Source organism: Pituophis catenifer, unplaced genomic scaffold (genome assembly GCF_029215685.1).
Source record: "Pituophis catenifer annectens isolate HBS135680 unplaced genomic scaffold, rPitCat1.0.hap2 SCAF_7, whole genome shotgun sequence".
NCBI classification, from domain to species: domain Eukaryota; kingdom Metazoa; phylum Chordata; class Lepidosauria; order Squamata; family Colubridae; genus Pituophis; species Pituophis catenifer.
In genome coordinates this window covers 55,331,005-55,353,686 of record NW_027256887.1, presented here as the reverse complement: position 1 = coordinate 55,353,686, position 22,682 = coordinate 55,331,005, and the positions used below count along the sequence as shown (strand labels likewise).

General features: G+C 35.4%; 1 protein-coding gene across 1 annotated transcript in view; it reads right to left on the bottom strand.

Moving 5' to 3' along the window:
• NEDD1 (NEDD1 gamma-tubulin ring complex targeting factor) overlaps nucleotides 1–22,682 on the bottom strand; it is a 41,388-nt gene that overhangs the window by 17,757 nt on the left and 949 nt on the right. Inside the window, exons 2-6 of the mRNA XM_070946706.1 lie at nucleotides 16,363–16,503; nucleotides 12,957–13,051; nucleotides 6,920–7,036; nucleotides 4,467–4,607; nucleotides 134–363 (exon numbers count right to left, since the gene is read on the bottom strand). Coding sequence (XP_070802807.1) covers nucleotides 134–363; nucleotides 4,467–4,607; nucleotides 6,920–7,036; nucleotides 12,957–13,051; nucleotides 16,363–16,501 — 722 coding nt within the window. The 5' untranslated portion in view covers nucleotides 16,502–16,503. The remainder of the gene's footprint in view (nucleotides 1–133; nucleotides 364–4,466; nucleotides 4,608–6,919; nucleotides 7,037–12,956; nucleotides 13,052–16,362; nucleotides 16,504–22,682) is intronic.

Below are 22,682 nucleotides of genomic sequence, written 5' to 3'. Positions count from 1 at the left end.
AAGATTTCAAAATATTGTTGGTTTGATATAAATTTATTTATTAAATACATTGGCAGCCTATCTCACTGTCAAGTGACTAGCTGAAAGCTGTTACTCATTTTATAAATAAGTATACTGACAAGTATATATTTACCTTTTACTTGCTGTGTCATAGAGAATTATTCTTTTATCTAGACCTACAGTTACAAGCAGCAACTCACTGATGGGAGAAAAACAGATTTCATAAGCTGGAGCTTTATGAGCATTTTCAAAGTTATGGTATGGAGTTTGACTGTTGACATCCCATAGGGTTACAGTTCCACTATCAGAGACGCTACCCAGTAATGCTTTTTTAAAGGGAGAGTATTTCAAATGTCGTATGGGCTGTAAGAAAACAAACAAACAGTATTCCATAATTTCTATTTCAACTAAAGTTTGACTTAGCCAAAATCCAATTCTAAAGATTTAAGTCAAAGTAATTAGTTGCACACATTCATAAATCAAAGACTTCAAGCTGATACATATTTGTGTTAAATGTACATTCCCAAAATATTTTAAGATTTTATTTTTAATCCTATTAATGAAATAATTTTTCTTTTTTTACATCAGTTCAGGATCAAGCAATCAGGTAAAGACTACTTGAAATCTCAAGTTATAATCACATATGAAAGCAAAGGAAAGTGGTGATCTATGCATACAAGTAGAAACTTCTATAGCAGCTATTAAAGTAGCCAGGCACACCTGGAAAAAGATGTGGCATTTTTAATTATTTAAAAAGAATTGTAACATGTATACATTTCATAGGATATCTTTCAAAAAACTGGGAAAACCTAACATTTTTTAAGAACTCAAAGCCTTTAAGGTGAGATATATTTTCTATTTCAGTCACAACTAAAAACATTTTACTTCATTTAGAAGTATAGTACTTGTAATTTGGAAAGAATGGTGCATAAAAATTGCAGTGTTTCATTAAATGTGTTTCTAAATGAAGCTATTTCGTAATCTCACCCATTTAAAAAAACAAGCAAGATCTCTCACATTAACACATAAGAGGCCAGATATTATTGTTCCGATATAAAATCTATGTAAATACAGTACAGGTAGTCCTCGACTTCCATTTAGTGACATTTAGTTCATTTAGTGACCGTTTAGTTACAATGGCACCGAAAAAAGTGACTTAAGACCATTTTTCACACTTATGACTGTTGCAGCATTCCAAGGTCACATAATCAAAATTCAGACACTTGGCAACTGACTCCTATCTATGATGGTTGCAGTGTCCTGGGGTCATGTGATCACCTTTTGCGATCATCTGACAAGCAAAGTAAATACAAAAGCTGGATTCACTTAAAAACTGTGTTACTAATTTAACACCTGCAGTGATTCACTTAACAACTTTGGCAAGAAAGCTTGTAAAATGGGGCACACTCACTTAACAAATATCTCATTTAGAAACAGAAAATGTGGGCTAAAATGTGGTTGTGAGTCTACTTGTTTACAACAAGTCACTGGGCTCTGATTGGGGGAAAAAAAGTACTAGTACCTTTGCAAAAGGACTTTCTGTGTATATTATTCCCATTTTCACATAAATATGAGAAAGCATTGAATCCTAATTCAGCATTTTAATGAAAATTCCACCTCAGATGTCACCAGGAAAGAAGGAGGCATATTAAAGATGGCTTAAATTATTAACTATTCTGTGAGACACTACCCAACAGTCTGCCCCAAAGATGTGTTTTTATTTTTTTTTCCCCTCAGAATTTTTCTTTGCATTTGTTGCTAGATCTGGCCTATTTTTAAATTTACTATTCTGCCAGTTTCTTGCCCCCACACAAAATCAGGCCCTGTTTATTCAGTTTTGGAATGTTGAACAATAATTTTCCAACATTCTGTTGAGTTGAAGAGAGTAACAAGTTAGAAAAAACATGCAGAACATATCTTTATTTCACATAGATTTATATCAAAGCACAGCGACTTATTTTTTCCTTCCCAACAGCAATCCTATGACAGAGAACTGGGCAATGCCACCCGGAAGAATGCAGAATTAGAGGAGCCAACAGCATTCTGATGATGCTGCCCAGTTCTCTTAGGGATGCACTGGGAGATTTGTTTTTCACCTCTTCAGACCCAAACCAGAATAAGTCATTTTTAAAATATGTACACATAAATTAGGTCCCAGTTCTCTTGCAGAGGAACAGAACTCTGAGCTCTTTTACATTATTTATTTCCAACATTCTGTCAGGTTGGAAGGAGTGAAAACAGTGGGACACAGGTATGGTTTTTCACTAAAAGCACATTTTCTGTTGTGGCTCAACTCTGTGGTCATAGCATATAGCACTCAGAGAAGAGATTGAAACTGACACAATATCCAGTAGTGAGAAACAGAAAAGTAGTACCTGAAAAACCTTTAACTGAACGTCAGCATTGATACCACATCTTTATTACAAGAGCAGCCCTTTCAAATGTTTAGTCAGCAAGTCTGCCATATAAGTTTCACTGGAGTGACATGCAATTAAAATTTAACAACTTTTCCAAGGTAGGCAATTCTGCAATAACAACGGAAACTTTTGAATCCTGACAAGAATGCCAAGCTTAGTGTCTCTTCTTTATTGCTAATTTTTTCAAGACTGAGGCTGTGATTCAGCAAGATATTATGAAGCTAAAATTGATGGGATAATGTCTTTTTCTTTAACTGAATGCATTATTTGTTACCATGGAACATACTTCCAATGAGATTATTTTCACAAACCTTCATATATTAGACATTTAGCATGCTTTGAACACACATTTAAAAACAGTGTGAAAAAATGCTAGAAGAATCTCTGGGGTAATGGGGACTACTAGATTCTCTCTACCTCCACAAAGTCTGATGACCACCTCTTCATAATAAGAGGTGGGAAATATTTTTTTATTATAGTGTTAAATTTATATTCCACCTTTATTTACATAATTTACAATGATATACACAATGACCCTAGCACCTATTTCTCTTGCAATAACCACCCTGTGAGGTGGATTGGAATGAAAAAGAGTGGCTCAAAGCCATCCAACCAAGCTTCCATGTCTAAGGCATGACCAGAATTCAATCCTTTGCATTTTAACCACTGTTCCAAACTGGCTCTATATACACAGACATACACATTTTTCAGAGGTTAAATGAATATGCAGGTGTTTTGAAAAAGCTGTACAAGAAAATCAAAAGTGTCAGAGTAAAACCATTTACTGTTGGAAAATGGTGTTGTCAACACACACACACACACACACCCAATTTTAAATTAGGTTACTTCTTCAAAACTTTAGAAACGTGTAAACTTCACGAGGAAGGAGAAGATCTGAAATATTTTGTTCCAGTGTTCTCATGTCCTATTATATAATTTTTTTCCTTTTCCACTTTCCTATGTTCCATATTATACTCAAAATAAATAATTCATTCAGTTTCAAGTAAACAAGCAGAAAATCCGAAACATTTAATGTTTCTACTCATAAATTGCATTAAAAACAATGAATAATTTCATTAGCATCATATATTTTATATAATAACTATTTAAATTTCATTTACCTATATCATAATAAATAATCCTGATTTCACTTTTAGAATTTTCATCCCTGAGTCATAAATCCCTATATTTTACATTAAGATGGATCTAGATTTAACAGCAATTGAACCTTTCTTCAGCTGGCTATAATGAAACGTTATAAATGGCAAAACAAACCACAGCCAGGAATTTAAAGTGCACACAGAAAAGTCCAATTAATATAATCCAGCTATATGTCTTTTAGCATCTTGTCACTAAAGATCCAATATTTCATCCCTACTTTCATTGCTTTGGTCTTTAAACAAAATCACATTGTCTATCAATAACTGTCAGACACAGTTTCCCAAATAAGCCACACATAAAGCAAGCAATGACAACTTTATTAGCTCTGCTATGAGGTGGCTTTTTTAAAAAGAGTAAACTGACTATTAAAAAGTTTGCATTGATATAACTGATGGATGATAACAATGAATAAAAAACAACAAAGTTTCTTCAAACTGGGTTTTTGCTTTTAATGGACACAATGCCACTATCATATCTTTTGCAAAGTTGTGCCATGTAATATTTAGTTTGTTCAGATTACTAAAAACAAAACAAAAATTTCTTGTCAAAAAGAAGATGCAATAATATACCTAAAAATAGGTTATACCATTAGCATCTGATCACCTTCTTTTCTGCTAATGTATCAAAAGGATCCCACATTTTCATACATATTACCCTGTAAGTTTCATTCAATTAAAATTAAATAGAACCAACCAACTTTCCATTTATGTAATTAGTCATTATCCCTTTTTGTCACAAATTAGAATATGATAGCATCATTTTCAAAAGATATTCCCAGTTTTTGAAAGCTGTGTATAAATTTGGTGCTCAAGTTGTATACCTTCTGTAAGATTACAATAGAATCCATTCATGCCACTAGGAACAGATTGCTGTGTCACTGATACATACCTGCGTGCTTCCATGACCAAATGGAGTGCTGGATAAATTTGTAGCAATACTATGCAGGATAATTTCACCACTCAAGGATCCTGATGCAACATAGCAATCATTCCAATTGAATGACACACAAGTTATTTCCTCTCTATGATCCTGAAGAAGAAAATATGCAAGCTTTAATTTAGTACAACACTCATGTGCTCCAAGGAAATGTTGAGATTACAAATACTTCTCTTTGGTCCCCAATCCTTCTGTGTCCACTACTGGTGAAAATTAATGACACAATTTCTCATGATTCTAAAGGAAATACATTAAACAGTTGTACAAATTCTACAATAGGCTTAAAAGACGTTTTTTTTAAAAAAAAAAAAAAACCCGCATTCATAACCAACATGTTATGCTAGAATATTTGGGGGGGAACAGGGAAAATGTTTAATGCCTGCCGAACTCTGTTAAAGCAACCATTTGCACTAAGAATGTTGCTGATAATAATAGCAATTTTCATTTTTTTTAATTGAAACTAATCTGCAAGATAAATAATGAAGATGGCTAAAAAGTAAGAAGGCATCAAACGTCAACACAAAACCCTAAAGATACATCAAATTTAACCAATACCATTCAACAAAAGAGAAGATTAAGAGGAATGAAAATCTGCCTCTGAAGCATATAATAGGAAAGATTTTTCCTGAACTCTTCTGTATTTACTATTCACCTTTAGCACAGAATGACCTATCTAATAAATATCTATCCAAACTATAGTGATGGGAGTTAAGCTTTATCAAAGATATTAAAAGCAATATCTAGCTCTGGTAAACTTCACTTTTCTAGATAGTGATGACCTTCACCCTCAAATTACTGAATGCTCCTCAAATCAAACAAATAGGGCCTACACTAAGATCCTTATCCATTGGCCAGATCCTCCAAAAATATCAAAGACCAACCTGCAATAAATTGGGACCTATAGTCTAATTACTTCAGAGCAAAGTCTTCAGGCTCTAAAATGTAACAATATTTTGTAATAGAACTGAAATTATCCATCAGTAAAGGAATATCCACACATATTCAAAACTGCCATTCCCAGAGTTTAGATAAAACATTTCCCAACATTTTGCAAAAACATTGTATTTTAACAAGAACTGTTTTTCTTCCATAGTGTTATTAATTATATTTACCTAACAACTGTCAGTCAGTCTTCCCCATACTCCTAAATTTGCATACACATAAATGTCAAAGTATTATGTTCCCAAACAAACAGTTATTTAAGGGGAAATTCATTATCATTTTGCAATTATAGAAATCAGCACAGCAACTAAATTCTATAATCAAAGAAAAATAGCTACACAGAGATTAATAACAGATTAGGACGATTAACTGCCCCAAAATCCAAAAGACTGTAGTTAAAATCTTGTAACCATACTTTGCTGTTTTTTCATTAACTATTTTTCCAAGGCCATCTAATATTTTAATTAAACCACTTACAACACTTTATATACATAAATAATGAAATAACGTACACTCTTGTGTACTGATACAGATAGTCCTCAACTTACAATCACAATTGAGCCCAAAATTTATGTTGTTAAATGAGAATTCTGTTAAGTGAGTTTTGCCCCATTTTACGTTTTTTCTTGCCACATTTGTTAAGTGAATCTGGTTTCCCCATTAACTTTGCTTGTCAGAAGGTCACAAAAAGATGATAACATCACCCTGGGACAATGCAACCGTCATAAATGTGAGTCAGTTATCAAGCATCTGAATGTAAATCACATGACCATGGCGATGCTGCAACGGTCATAAGTGTGAAAAATGGTCATAAGTCACTTTTTTATGTGCCGTTGTAACTTCGAACAATCACTAAATGAACTGTTGTAAGTCGAGGACTACCTGTATATCTGGGAATACTTTTTATTTATTTGTTAGGTATAAAACCTTTCATCGAGGCAATGTAAAATAGCACTCCTTTCACTTCTATCTGCATAATAACTGTGAGGAGTAGGCAACGTTGTGAGAAAGGCTGACTGATCAAACTCTATGGCTGAGGATCAACTTGAACCTGGATTCCCCACCCCCACCCTGGTATGAGTCCAACATCTTAAGCAGCATACATTGCTACACTACACCACATCACTACAATTGTATATATCTCACTCTATGATGTGAGAAATTTATTCAGGTCAAATAAGAGCATCAAGGTCAATTAAAAGCATCAGATTTAGATTTAAGAAAGTGGACAACTTTTCCATCTCTGCAATAACTACATACTACTTAATTGTAAAGTCTGTGTAATATCTAGCACCACTTCTAAATAGCTATCATTCTGCTAGCCCAAAACCATCTGTGATGTAAAATATGAGTTACATTTTGATATTTAAATATTGGAGTATAAGCCTAAAGATTTACAGGTGATATTAATCTCATATATATTAACTGACAAAAAAAGACCATAATACAATATTGTATCTTACCTTAAGAGATCGGTGAAGTTTTCTATATTTTAAATCCCAGATATTAACGGTGCTATCAATTCCTCCACTTGCAATATACATTGAATTCGAACTCAAGCTTATACATGTTTGCTTTGCCTAGTTGGCAATAAATTAAAAAAAAAAATCAAGATAATATCAACATCAATTTTAAACTAGGATAAAAAGTTAATACAATCTGAGGCACAAATATAGATCTGATTAAAATAAATGACATTTTGTATTTTAATGAAATGAAGAAAACAGTGTTCAACAAATATGACACAGACAAAATAAAATGACATCACTATGATGGATTATTCAATAGTTCAAATTTAATTTACCAACACCATAGCCCAAAATTAAAGTTAGCAGGGGCCAATGAAAGCCCATAGTAATGTTTTTCCTTTAATATCAACCAATTAGTTTCATTAATTAGATTTATATCCTGCTTTTCCTCAATGAACTTATGGAACTATACACTGTACTTTTTCCTTCTATTTTCCCCTCACAACAACCCTGTGGAGTAACCTGCCTGACAAAAAGTGATTGGTCCTAATCTATTCAGCAGGCTTCCATGATTGAGGTTGAACTTAGTCCAACACCTTAACCATTTTATTACTTTTAGAAGCAGAAAAATTAAAGACGAATTATAGTAATTATCTGCTCTTTCAACAATGTACTATTGTGATTGATCAATAATAATTGTTTTGGATGCTTTTTAAATAGAAAAGAAGAATCAAAATATTTTAATTAAATAAATGATAAATAAATAAATAAATCAAAATATTTTAATTAAATAAATGGATGTCTGAAATAAAATCATAGAACTAATAAATAACAGTGTGTTTACTAAAATGTATATTGAATGATCCGTGAACAGTTTAATTTATATTGCTGAATAATCATCCATTCCCTTTCATTGCTTTTCTCTGCAACCTTCACACTGCGAAGAATTTGAAGCAAATTATACATTTCCTTTGACAAATGAAATTTCTGCCTTTATAAAAACAGACACCACATAATTGTATATGAGGCTGGAAACAAATCATTTTCAAATTATTAATATCTGAGTCATAATACGACAACACCAAGCCAGTGTTAGCCAATCGCAAAATAGCTATGCTGGGTAAGATGTGGTTGGTGCTTAGATAAGAGGCAATCAGAAAATCTTAAATTTGTAGACTAGAAAGTTATTTTCCTCCAGAATATTTTTTTCAATGAGAAGCGAGTTTCACAATGTTGTGTTAATAAAATCACATCACCAGGAGCTGAGCTTAATTCAAAAGAGCCTGGATGGCTTTCTATAGAACTTAAGCCAGTGGATGTAACATAAAAGGCATTGTTTTGGGAATACCACTGGCAAAAGACCATTCACTCTGAAATGTGTACTGGTTCTAGATACTATCAGAAAGATCTTAACAAGAACAGAGAAAAGAAAGTTTCATAGTTAATAACAGCTTTTTTTCTGTATATGTTTTATTTGAAGTTTTCCTTTAACAACCAATATATTTTGTGGACAGCGTAATGACTGGGTCAATACATTTTTTATATAGTGCTAACAATAATAATACAATTACATATACATAGTTTAATCTTCCTACTTCTAACCTTAAAATGCTCATTATAATTATAATATTCTTTTATGTATCAATGTGTATAATACTATTTTCCCAATTTGTACTTTCCCCCCCACTTGTTGGAGTTCTTCCATATTCACCTCTTTATCTTTAAACAGTACTATTCTCTCTTTATAATTCTTTATCACTTTATCCAAAAATACATTTAAACATCAATTACATTTCTTCATACAATGTGTTTGTTGACCCGTTAAATCACTAATATTTTAATATTTTAAGTATTGCTCAAGTTCCACCATATTTTCAATATCTGTTTTCTATAAACACCAATAAAACCAATTATTAATAAAATTTAATCAGTCCCAGGATTATATCTCTAAGTCCTCTGAATCTGTAGTTCTTAAAAGCTATAAATTCCAGTATGTTTTGCACATTGTTAATCATAATACGTTTAAGTATACCTAATCATAGTCTTCCACCTCCTAACCTTAGTATATTTGTGGTTATAATAAATTCTATTATATATCTGTATATGTGTTACTATTTTCCCAATTTATACTTTCTACATATTTCTATTAGTTTTTAATACAGTCACAATATTAGAAGGTATTATATCTCTATCCGTCACTTCTCAGCCTTTTTAGAATTTCATCATTTATTGACTTTTTGGTTATTCTTTTATATTTCTCTCTTGGATTCTATGTTTCTTTCTAACATTTTTACATAGACTGAGTGTCCCCTCTGCCTTACCCTTTATCTCCTCTGCTGCATCATTTGGATGCCCATCCATAACTCTTTCATTATTTTGGGGAAGTCTTTTTTGTTTTCTCTCTGTTCTATTGTAAGGAATTAACTATTCAATTCTTAGTATTTATTTTTACTGTCTTTTCAGTGTTTTTGTTTTCTTGTAACTTATTTTGATTTGTCTCTTCCACCACTCCTTCTAATTTCTCATTTGTCTTCTGAATATTATGTTCAACTTTTCCCACTATTTGTTGAGGATCTTCTTTAATTTTGAAGGCAGCATTATTAATGTATTCAGGATTATTTTAATGCCGCATGTAATAATAGCCAATAAACACAGATATAGACAATGGGAATTATGATTACACAATTTACTATAATTTATTACAATTATAAGAAACAGCAGAAAATTCTAAGTTCCAAAACTGCAAAGAATCAAGACAACATTGCTTTTAAATGGATTGCAACTCTTATGTCCAATAAGTGATCATAAATCTTATATATGACTTGTTTTAAAAATGGATTAGAACAGATTAGAAAGTAGACTTATTTCAGCCATTAATAGCCGAGAGAGAGCAAATTATTGTCCAGGTGTGGACAATATTCTAAATTGGAATTAATCTAAAAATTAAAGAGCTTTCTAATCTCTACTAGTGCTCATTTAGTAATGAATACTGTATTAAGGAACAGCAACAATTGCTTCCTGGATTGTTTACAATATTTCTTTGATTTGGAGTACAGATTTTGTTCTAGACCAATCCCTGTGAATTAGCTTTGCTGCTATTATATTCTTACATACAAGTAGAGACAATACTTCCTGTTTTTCATTTGGAACATTCTGTGCTAAGACCAGCAGGTCTTTTTCCCTTACTTTTTATTTTGGTGGAAAGGAGAGTAAATAAAATTGTCTTACACATATAAGTGCCTTATGTTTTTGAATTCTATTCACAACAATAGTGCCTAGAAGTGCAACAGTGGTACCTGATGTATATGCACCCTTTAGAGCAGTGGTTCTCAACCTTGCTAATGCCGCGACCCTTTAATACAGTTCCTCATGTTGTGGTGACCCCCAACCAGGGGTGGGTGCTAAATTTTTTTACTACCGGTTCTGTGGGCGTGGCTTATTTTGTGGGCGTGGCTTGGAGATCGTGTGACTGGGTGGGCGTGGCTAGCTGGTCATGTGACTGGGTGGCCATGGCTATGTGTATAGGGAGTACTCAGAGGGCTGAAAAAAGTCATTTCTGACAGGTCCTCGCACTTTTGACTGGTCCTCACACTTATGACCATCCTCACATTGATGCCTGTGCAGCATTCTTAACAACCATGTCACTCATTTCACAACTGCTTCTCTTCAACATGGTGATAAGATAGGGCAAAAAACGTAAAATGTGAGGACAGTCGTAAATTCGAGGACTGGTCAAAAGTGCGAGGACCAGTCAAAAATAACTTTTTCAGCCGTCTGAGTAGTCCCTGTGCACAAAAGGACTACCCAGAGGGCTGAAAAAAGTGATTTCTGACAGGTCCTCGCACTTTTGACCGGTCTTCGCAGTTATGACTGGTCATCATTTATGCCCATTGTAGCATTCTTAACAACCGTGTCACTCATTTCACAACTGCTTCTCTTCACCATGGTGACAAGATAGGGCAAAAACGTAAATTGTGAGGACAGTCATAAGTTCGAGGACTGGTCAAAAGTGCGAGGACCAGTCAAAAATAACTTTTTCAGCCCCCTGAGTAGTCCATATGCATAAAAGGATACAGCAATAGAGAGGGAGGAAGGAACAGAAGGGAAATTAGAGTAGGAGTGAGGGTAAGAGAGGGAGGAAGAAAAGAGGAGAAGAAGAAAGGAAGAGGAAGTAGGGAGAAGAAGAAGAGGGGGGAAGAAAAAGTAAGAAGGAAAGAAAAGAGAGAGGTGGTAGGTTTGAGGAGAAAGATTGCTGTACAATAAAAAAGATGAAAGGGAAGAAAGCCAACCCCAAACAAATATAAAGATATTAAGATAAAGAAAGAATTGTTAAACTTTAAAGAATAAAAGAGAACAAATATGAATAAATAACAATAATTAGAAACACACATACAAACATACAATGTATTTTCTTTGAACAGAGTATTTGGCCGGTTCACAAATTTAAACAGTGTTTAGTCATTTCAATTAAATTTACAATTTCTGTATTTCCTTTTTGCCATATTTATTCCTCATCTATTTTTGTAAAAAAAAAATATTACCCTTCATCCTCATCTCTAATCTTAATCAAATTCAATTTTTCCCTTCTATTCTATATTATACCCCTTCCCATTGTCATCTATTTTTATATCCATCCTCATATTGGTTAATTATGTAATATTATAGTTGTTTAATATAAATTCAACATTTTAATATAAATCAATTAGTTATATAACTACCTTTTTGTATATTAATCAATATGTACATGAATATTCCAATTATTTCCATGCAATCCAATTTCTTACAAATCAATTATATTTACCAATAATAATAAATAATAAATAATTTCCTCCATATATTCCACCAAACCACAACTTAACCATTTCTGCTTTCAACACAATATACAATTAATAGTATCTCAATTATTACAATTCCCTAGTTAAATAGAGCTTTTTTTCTTTTGTGTTTTAAAATCTTGAACTCTCCTCTTTTTCCCTAAATTTTCCATTGTTTGCACCTACCTTTTTTGGTGAGGAAAAAGAAAAGAAATCTGACTGCCTAATTTTCCAACGTTGCAGCAACAGCAAAGCCTGCTTTACTTTCAGTTTCGTTTTTCAGCATAGCTAGGGGAAAAAAATCTGCTCCAGCAAGCAGCAGAGCACTGAGCAAAACAGCTGAGAGCAAATCAGTTGAGAGTTGGGAGCCGATCTAATCAAGAGCTAATTAGCCTATGTTGAAGCTCCACGGGCCAATAAAATTACAAAAAAAACACCGAACCGTTTGTTAAATTGCTGGCTCGCCCACCCCTCACCCACCACTATTTATTGGCAATAAAAAGTGGTGCGGAGGGGCGGGGCAAGGGGCGGGGTGAGCCAGCAATTTAACAAACGGTTCGGCTGAACCCCCTAGAACCGGCAGAATCCCACCACTGCCTTTGAAGTCCTGTGGCAAGAATTTAAAGTTTTTTTCCCTCTAGCCATCAGCTGGGACTCCGGAAGCAGCAATAAATTGGGAGTGGGTGGGGTAAGCGAACGGCGAACGGCGATCCAACAGAGGCAGAGGGTGAGGGTGAGTGAAGGCGTGGGGGGGGAGAGAGAGGGCTTTGGCGACCCCTGTGAAATGGCCATTTGACCCCCAAAGGGGTCGCGACCCCCAGGTTGAGAACCGCTGCTTTAGAGTAACCATATTTTTTCAGGCCCTTTCTATTATTGCTATATGATTTGGAAGGAAGGTGTTACTATAAAGAATTGCAATCAGATGCTACATTCATGACCCTGCACACTCTGAAGCATCTTTCTGGAAACAAATCCAAAACATGATTATGAATTTATATAAATATATAAATAAGCATTATGTATTTTTGAAACAGAGAACAGATAGTAAGTAAAGTTCATTTATTTGTAAATCTTATCAACTGAATCTAGAGGAGGTTTACTTCCAGGAGAGCATAGATTATCAGGAATATTATAAACAGTTACTGGGAATTTGGGAACTTGAGTACATATAAATAGCAATACATTAAAAGACCACTTTTTAAAGCTGTTCTACTTACCCCTTCAGCTAGTTCAAAGAGTGGAACTGGTTTTCCTTTACAATTTGAAACCACAATCTTATCACCAACAGCTGACGTTGTTACCAAAAAGTTATCTGAAGTAAGAGTCATGGAACACAACATGTGCTTTTGTTTACGCAAAATTGTTTTAGTTGGGAAGAAAACCTCTTTTAAGTAGGCATTTAATCACATGCATTTCCAAATTAGAGAACAGTACATTTTCAACAGTTATTTTAAAAAAGATATAATTTATTTTGACAATGACCAATAATCCCAATAATCAATAGGTATCCTGTCCATTCCAACACTGCTTATCTCCAGTAACTGCTTAAGAACGAATAGACGAATAGACCACAGTGATAACAGTGCAGGTGGATTCTGTGCAGCAGCACTGGGGATTCGTTGGAAACACGTGATTAATATATCATAGCTATTTTACACAACTAATACAGCAAACCCTTCTGTATTTAGATGTTAGGATACTTTATTTTTCTTATTGGAAATGGTACATAATAATGTCCTTACGGCTATGGCAATATGCTTCAATGTGAAAAACTTTATATTTAAAAAACAATCTTATGCTTATTTAACCAAAAAAAAATTTATAGGTTATAATTCTGCACATGACTTTTATTAGATCTGAAGCTTGGGTTTATCCAAACATAAGGCTTTTTAAAATATTAGATTTTGCCTGCTTCATTATAATAGATTTTTTTCAGATTAGATAGAAACTCCAACTGTTTATTGTGATTGATGATTCTTATTAGATTAGTTGCCTCTGCTAATTACTGAGTATTGTTTTGATTTTAATAATGGTTTCAACATGTCAAATTGATATAAATCACTTTTATATTTGGCATTAATCTAATGCTATCTCAAAAATTCTTAGCTTTTTTGCAGCTTTTAAATATATTTCTCTTTTGTTCTTTTTCTTGCTTGCATTTTCAGATATTTATAATGGGGAAACAGCTGGGCTAAAAACTTGCTCCCTAAATATTTTTTGAGCCAGTACTTTAATAGCAGAAACTCAAAAAATACATCCAAGTTTTAACTATGAAGTTTATTGGTGAATGAGCAAAGAACTCCAAGCATGCAACAATTAGATTGCCGTTTCTAGTTCAGGGATCTTTTTATACACAAAACTTTGTGCGCCATACCACAAAGGACTTAGAACTTCAGCTTTGAAGCATTTAACTGATACAGGCACATAGTTATTCCTATCACAGCTTACCTATCTAGTTATTGCATTGGAAGTTCAACATGAGGTTTGAGGGGTTTTTTTCATTTTTTCATTGAACATTTTCCAGGAGGTGGAGACTGAAAATAAATGCTTTTTAAGACCTTTACCTTTTCAATTTCATTGTTTTTAATTTTTCAGATAAGCAGGTGATCAGTATACCACATAGCTCTTTGTGAACACTGCAACATGTTCTATGTTGGACTGCCCTTGATAGGAGTTCATAAAATTATGTTGATCTAGAACACTGCAGTCGTAACATTGAACCAGAAAGGTTAGGAAAACCCATGGCAACCCATGATACCAAGACACAAGTAGGTTGTTCTTCTGGCAACCTACTTGTTTCCAGGTACCATTCATTTAGAATGGTACTAATTTTAGAAGGTTTAGCCATCCCTAATTCTGCATACAATCAGGCCATCTTCAATGTGCAATATTCCTGTTCTCCATTAGTTTAACAACAACCATTTGGCATTTCAGGTATACAAAAATAAACAGAAAATGTCTGACAATTAAGGAGGCAGATTATTTCCAAGTGGTTTATGCTAAGCAAATAAACTACAAAAATTGGGAAAGCATTTCTAAATTATTAGATATGTCTTGTAGAAAGTACAGGGCTCACTACCATAATTTTATAAATAAATCTTCTCCTGGCATGAAAACTGTTACTACATAAATTTTATCCAAACCAGATAATAAAAATGATACTGTAAAAAATATTTACTTTCAATATCAAGGAATATCCTTCTCATTCATAAGAAACAACAAGTTGAACGAGAGGGAAAGTAAGACTTTATCCAGACATGTCAGTTCTATGCTGAACAGGCTGTCCATGTCATTCTTTGATATTGCTATAACGCAACAATATGACTCTATCAAATATGGTTGAATAAACCTGGTAAATAACATTCCACCTAAATGAATTACTCAAATTAGAAATGTGTATGAACAGCTAAAATGACAGTTGAATTAACCTTTTATTTATTCATTTATCCATTCATATATCATTTATATATTCTGTTTTATAGCATGTGCGAAGCACTTAGAGGAGTTTGTTCTTGTCATTATTGTTGTTAACGCCACTACTCTATTTCCTTCATAATCTAAGGTAGTTTTGCAAGACAACAAAAGCATGGAAAATAACATGGAAATGTTTTAAGAACATATTCTAATATACAGTATGTGGCTTCTTCAGAGCTCTGAACAGAAGTTAAATAGTTATACAGGTAATCCTCAAGTTATGACGGCAATTGGAAATGGAATTTCTGTTGCTAAATTATGTAGACATAAAGCTTAATGTCAGGTAACTGCATTGCTTAGTGACAGTAACCCCAGCACTCCCCTTCGCCATTGTTTTACAAACTCCACTGGTTAGTTGAGGGCTCACCCCCAGCCAAGCCATTGCTTCTTGATTCCTCCCAGTACAAGCCTCAGTTTTTCCAAATAAGGGACTGCTTCCCCTTCAACTCCATCCCACTTTCTTGTCCTTTTGTCGAACCTGCACTGTGCCTTGTAAGACAGCAAGCAGCTCCAGAACCATGAAGCTTTGGGTTACTTGCTATCTTGTGGCTCAGGGGTTTCTTGGTACACTGTGGCTTTGGGGCTGCAGGAAGCCTTTGAGGCACAATTCAGCTCAAGTCTTTGGGAAGAAAGCCTTGTGTGTCTAGCAGCTGCCTAGGCCAGGCCAAGTGTGCTTGGTCAGCAGTGAGAGCCAGAGGATGGTGAAGGTGGGCTGGAGTGGAGGAGCATGAAGCAACCAGATATAACAGTGCAGAGAACCAAAAGGCAGAGATGAGGGGATAATAAGCAGGTGGGGGAGTTGAAGTACTCTTGTAGTTGTAAGCGCTAAGTCCCTAAATTTTTATCATACACTGCAACAAGTGTAACTTCAAGAACCAGGTATAAATACCATTTGTTTAGTGCTGCCATAACTTCAGTTTTGTTGTAACTCAAGGACTACCTGTATTTTTGTTTAAGAGAGAGAAAATTCACTTTAATATAAATTCTTTTTTCCTTTGCCAATGGCAACAACTGAGATATGGAATTCCTTGTAGAAAGAATTTTGAATGGCCATATCTGAGGTGTCATAAAAAGGCAATTAGGACAATTGCTATTAATCAGTATACTATACAGAAATACAGTTTCAGATACTGAAACAACAAAGGATACTGTTGCTACCCCAACATACTGAATTAACTGGGTGAGAAGATGCATGTGGACTAAACTGGTCCACAACAGTTATAGAAGACGAATCCCATATTTTAACATCATCATCTCCTGAAGAAGCAAAACGGACGCCTTCCTGCATCTCTACACGTGTAAAGGAAAATTAAAATTATTACAAATATGTTTTAATTAAATATTATTCTACCTGACAAACTAAAAAAATGTGGTTTGTTGTACTTGAGAGAACGATAAACTTATAAAGTATAAATAAAATTAATACAAGTTGTGACATACATTTGTTGCCAGATATTATCAACAGACATGTTTTTTATTGCCACGATATAGTGGGGCACATATAATTATAAACAAGTACCATAAACCTTATCATCTCAGATTAATAAACCTAAACATAAATTCTTGTCATTAATAACAGCAAAAAGATGTCAAATATTCAACCAAAATATTTTATGATCTTACTTTTGTTACGCTCCAATGCTTCCAAAATTTAATTTCTAAAAACAGTTAATTGGAAAAAAGTGAATAAAAAATCTTTGAACTGGAGCCAGATTTGATAACTAATGAGTTGCTAAATCTCTCTATAAACACTACATTTACAACCTGCTAAATTGGGGAACATCAAGTGTTTCAGGAAAGAAATACTACCAAACAAAATAAAACTACAAAAAGTCTGTTCATGGTGCTAGTTAAAAATGTCTTTCCTTTTCTTTATAAACAAATTCAATCACTTTACATAATTGCTAAAAAAAATCAATAAATGTTCATTCAACCCACGACTGAGTTTAAATATAATAACTCATGGTTCATTTGTATGATTTGTTAGATAATCTCATTGTCCATTCACACATTACTCTATGTTATAAAACTTTCTTTTGAAAGGTAGACTGAATATGAAGACTTTGGTCACAGAATATTGATCCAGAGCATAATCATATTGGAGGCTTCCAGATATCTATACTTCAGCTTCATTCATTTGGCTGCTGCTCTAATCTATATATATAAAAGTGAAAACCACTCACACATTAATCACGAAATCTCCAGAACCGTAAAGCCTACAAACTTCAAATTTTGTAGGTATGTTCTACAACATACCTACAAAAGGTAGGTATGTCCAAGAGGGAACGTATATTCCCTCTTGGATTCTAGGTGCTCACTAAGAAACGATTTTTCAAAATGACCATCAGAGCATTAGTATTTCCTATATTATTATAACACACTCTGATGCTAATTAGTTAGACATTCTACTCCCCCTCCCAACTTGAAAATAACTCTGGAAAGAATGGGATAGCATAGGACAGGCTTCTGTGGGGCAAGCCTCATGGAGAGAAGGGGCTAGAAAGCTGAAAAAGAGGATCTATAGGGCCAGCCTGCGAGAGAGAAGGGGAGAGGAGAGGATTTATGGGGCCAGCCTGAGGGAGAGAAGGGGGTAGGATAAGAGAGGCCTCTGTGGAGCCAGCCTGAGGGAGAGGAGAGGCTTTTGTGGGGCCAGCCTGAGGGAGAGAAGGGGAGAGAAGAGGATCTATGGAGCCAGCCTGAGGGAGAGAAGAGGGAGAGGAGAGGATCTATGGGGCCAGCCTGAGGGAGAGAAGGGGGAGAGGAGAGGATCTATGGGGCCAGCCTGAGGGAGAGAAAGGGGATAGGAGAGGTTTTTGTGGGACCAGCCTGAGGGAGAGAAGGGGGAGAGGAGAGGATCTATGGGGCCAGCCTCAGGGAGAGAAGGGGGAGAGGAGAGAATCTATGGGGCCAGCCTCAGGGAGAGAAGGGGAGAGGAGAGGAGAGGCTTCTGTGGGACTAGCCTGAACGAGAGAAGGGGAGAGGAGAGGCCGATCGTAACTACTCATTAATTTTCAAACTTTAAGTGTTGATTTATCAAGCCTGATCACATAGTTTCATAGCGGAGCACACGTATTCAGCTAGTATAATATATGTGATGAAACAAAAGGGCCAACTGTTAAATTTCTCAGAAAAATTCTTTTCACTGTAATTTAGCGCAAATGCTACTGATATTAGACAGATCATTTATTTTTTACATTAATACTTATATTCTATTCCATGAATAGAAATCTATATTTTTCTTTGCATCTCAGCCTTCCACTCATCCTAGAACTTTGAGAGGTTGTGGGGGAGGAGAGGATAAAGTATTAGTTATCCTCTAGTAAAAGCAACACCTGATTTGTCAGTACAACAAAATAAAGCCACACTTCTCATGTTAACCTGGATAAAGCACCACTTTCATTAATGAAGAAGAGGATGGGAATGTCTATGGAGATTCTCAATCATCCAGGTCATGGTTGTCCCAAAGGTGCTTTTTTTCAAAAGGCAACTGTATTTACCCAGTTTTAGCATGCAATAGACTCATTTCCCCAGTATGGTTCAAACACCCCCTCCTTTCCTATGACTAGAGCTACCTTCCAGTGTTCCTACTCCAGTTTTGGAGTAGGCTGGATTTTTCCTACCAATAATCTCTATGACTTCAGTTCTTGACTGGTCCTAGTTGATGGAAGTAAGAATATAATCTGAAAAGTGAATGCCTTCTGGTGCTGCTAGTCAGACTGGAAGCAGGCAAGGCAGGGTCATTCATGCAGTAGTAATGATTCAAGAGTGAATCAGCGTTAGCCCTGTAACAGTATAATAAAAGTAATTTGTTAAAAGTAATTTTCAAGGTTACAAATACATTCCCAAAAGTCACTCATATTTGCATGCCTAAAAACAAATGAATAGCAACTCTGTTTAAATCTAAATGGTTCAATGAGTCTATAGAAAGAACTACAAAGAAATCCTGTGACATGGGTGTCAAACTTCATGAAATATTTCTGTAGGATGAAAGCCACTGTGCTGCTTGCTTGCACTGTTTACTCCCAAAGCTCCTAGAGAATTTTTGAAGGAAAAAATGTAGGTGAATGTATCAAGGCTGATTTATTTTTTTTAAAAAAATGTATCCTGTGTTCACAAACTCTCATAGACTGTGTACAAAATCTCAAGGATGGGGGGGGCACTCTTTTAAAATAATTTCTTGTCAAGTTACTTGGAAGTCCAGCCAAAAAGGAGAGAGCATTCAAACTCTGAAAACATTAAGTAGGTTCTTTCTCTCTCCCCCCCCTTCAAAAGGTATAATGTTTTTTTAATTTCTCTGTCAATACCATTATATAGAAAAATAATACAGATGAAACAGCAGTGGCAATATTTTCTACTTTAGCTCTTGATTAACGCACAGACATATTTCCCATTAAAAGGACATGATGGGACTCCTCCTATAAGTGCAGGTCAGGGATTTGGGGTCATTATGAGCTCATAGATAGTGCAAAATAAGGCCATGGCCAGATGTCCTTTGCCAGCTCTCTTTGGTGCACCAGCTGCACTCCAGTCTGGGCTGAGTTACTCTTTCTGCATTAACTCATTGGCATCATGTGAGTTTGCTTAGATTACTACAACATATCCTACACAGGACTGTCCCTGAAGACCAATCAGAAGCTATAACTGATTCAAATGCAGCAGCCTATATATTAGCAAATCAAAGTCCCTATAATCATACAATGCCTGCCTTGTGGTCATTTACTAATTACCAGACATTTCCAGATAAAAGTCAATGCTGGCTTTAATGTACAAGGTCTACATGTTTTGGCCCTGAGATACTTAATAGGTCTGCTTTTTCATTATGTTTTTCAGTTGCAACCCCATATAGTGAAATAGAATCCCCCCTTGAAATTAAACTGACACTTTTGTTATTGGCTTTCAAGAAGCTATTAAAAACATGTTTTGGAAGGAAGAAATGATCATAAATTGTGCAAACTGTATTACAATAGAATTTTGTATTAATTCTGGTTTTAGATTTTTACTATGTTTTTGCTTTTATGGAAATAAACTGCTAATTTGGTTTTTGTACTGAACAAACAGAGCACACAAATAGTTGATAATCTACATTAAATTTTGTCATGGCTCCATCAAAGCCCGGTTCAGAGGAAGAGGAGGAGTTGGAACCAGGACCATCCGACAGTGATGGCACATTTCTCTTGGCGTGTTTGGAGAGGCCAGGGGCTGAGGACGAGGCTATCCCAGGCCCCCTCAGGCATTGGGGGAGGTGGTCGACCAGGCAGAGAGCTGCCTGCTTTCAGAGAAAGGCAGTGGGGTTGATAGGCAGATATCCTCTGATGAGGAACAGCTGCCTCAACTCGATCCAAGGACATAGAGAGTGGAGTGTAGGCAAGCTCAGAGAAAGGATGCAAGGCTACTTGGGAGAAGATCACCCCACCCCTCCTCATAAGGAACACCTGGAGGGGAGTTATCCATGGGGAGTTAGTTTTTGTAAGGAACAATTTTTTTTTGCTTTGGCTTATACTCCCCTGGCTTCGACTTATGCCTGTTGCCATTGGCCTTGCCTTCTTTGGAAGATTGCTTCTCACCTTTTGTCTTAGACCTTGCCCTTGTCTTATGCTTTTGGCCCTTTGCTTTGCTGTGTCTTTGGAATTGCTCCCTACCTTGGACTTTTTCTTTGCCCTGAGGACTGCCATTGTCTTGTGCTTGCATTCTGCCTTGTGCACTGGATCTTGCCCTGTGAGTGTGCTCCTACTCTGTGGACTTTATTTGTACTATAGAGGCTATTGTTTGGTGGACTGAGGGTGGCTGTCTTCAGGGTAGCATGGGAGTGGAGCCTTACCAGTCATTGGAGGGCCACTGGAGGAACATTTATTGAGAAAAATAAAAGACTCTCTAGAGGCCTGCCTTGCCTTGATCATTTGGGTCATAACAAATTTTGACTCAAACACTATGCAGTCCATAAACCTAGTTCAAAAGAATACTACAATGGCAAGGCCATTATGTTATTGCAGTAGACTCTGCAATCAAAAACAATCATAAAAATTACAAGCTCGACCTACAAAAAAGGTGTTCAGCAGATTTATTTTATTTTATGACACCTGGTTCAAACAACTCTGTGTGGTTCACTATACACCAGGCAATATAATTAAAAAGAACAAAATAAAGCTAAACATAAGAAAAAGAACAAGTAAACCCTGCAGAACTCTCGAGCATCCCAACAACATCTAACATCCAGCAGAGAACTCCAGACATCCTAAGCCAAGGGATGACAAAACAGCCAGATCTTTAAGGTCCTCTAGAACCCTAACAGGTTGGGATTCACCTAGATCTCAGGGAAATCTCATTCTAGAAGGCAATGACAGTGACAGAGAAGTTACATTTCCTGGGTCTTGATAGATGGCATTATTTAATCAAGCACTCCTGGAATGTACCAATCCCATCGGCTCACATCAGACACACAAGAAAAAGGCAGTCCCTCAAATAACCAGGCCCTATGCCACGTAGGGTTTTATAAGTCATAACCTACACCTTGAATCATACTTGCAACGAACCAGGCAACCAGTGCAGCTCATGGAATAGAGGTATCACATGTGCATACACATATTGCTGCATTCTGGACCAGTTGGAGGTTCAGAATGGTCTTAAAACACAGCTCCATGTAGAGCATGTTGCAATAGTTGAGCTATGAAGTGACTAGGATTCCCGATCCTGGAAGAAGTACAATTAGCATACCAGATATATCTATGCCAAGGGAATTTGCCCGAAGATGCACAACTAGGACACTAGATAATACCAGAAGCACAACTAGCACATCAGATAAATCCCAGAAGAAACACAATCCCGGAAGAAACACAACTAGCACACCAGATAAATCTTTGCAAAGGGACTTCCTGACCACAACTGTCCCTTGCTAATTAATCAGGAACTGGATCCAAGAAGAATTTTAGATTGCAACCATGTTATAATGGAGAAGTGTATCATCATCCAAGATCAGTGACTTGTAGCTTTCCATTTAAAAATGTTAATTCCAAGAAACACTGAATGCTTTTGAATGTAATTGAGCGGCTTTCATACTTTTCAATGTAGAGCACCAGTGCAAAGGGCATTTACACACTCCAAGTAACTATTCACAAATATAATTCTTCAATCAAGATAAATTATCTAATTTTAAAATGCCATAAAAAGCTAAAAAAACCCACATCTGGAACATTGAATAATTTAGATGGTTTAAATTATGTTTTTGTCAGAATTTACTTTATAGTCCATGTAAGGTACAAAAATGTAGCCCAACAAGGGTTGAGGCATTTCATCTTGCATGTCAAAAATTGAATGAGGACAATGCCTCAGTGATTGCAGTTTTATGTAATAAAGTTAATTCTCTTCTAGATGCAAGCTCTGAAGAAAAAATCAAGTGGATAGTAATTCATAATTATTTTCATAAATACATCATATCTATATGGCAGGCAGGTTTCCAGAGAATGAAGCCCAGG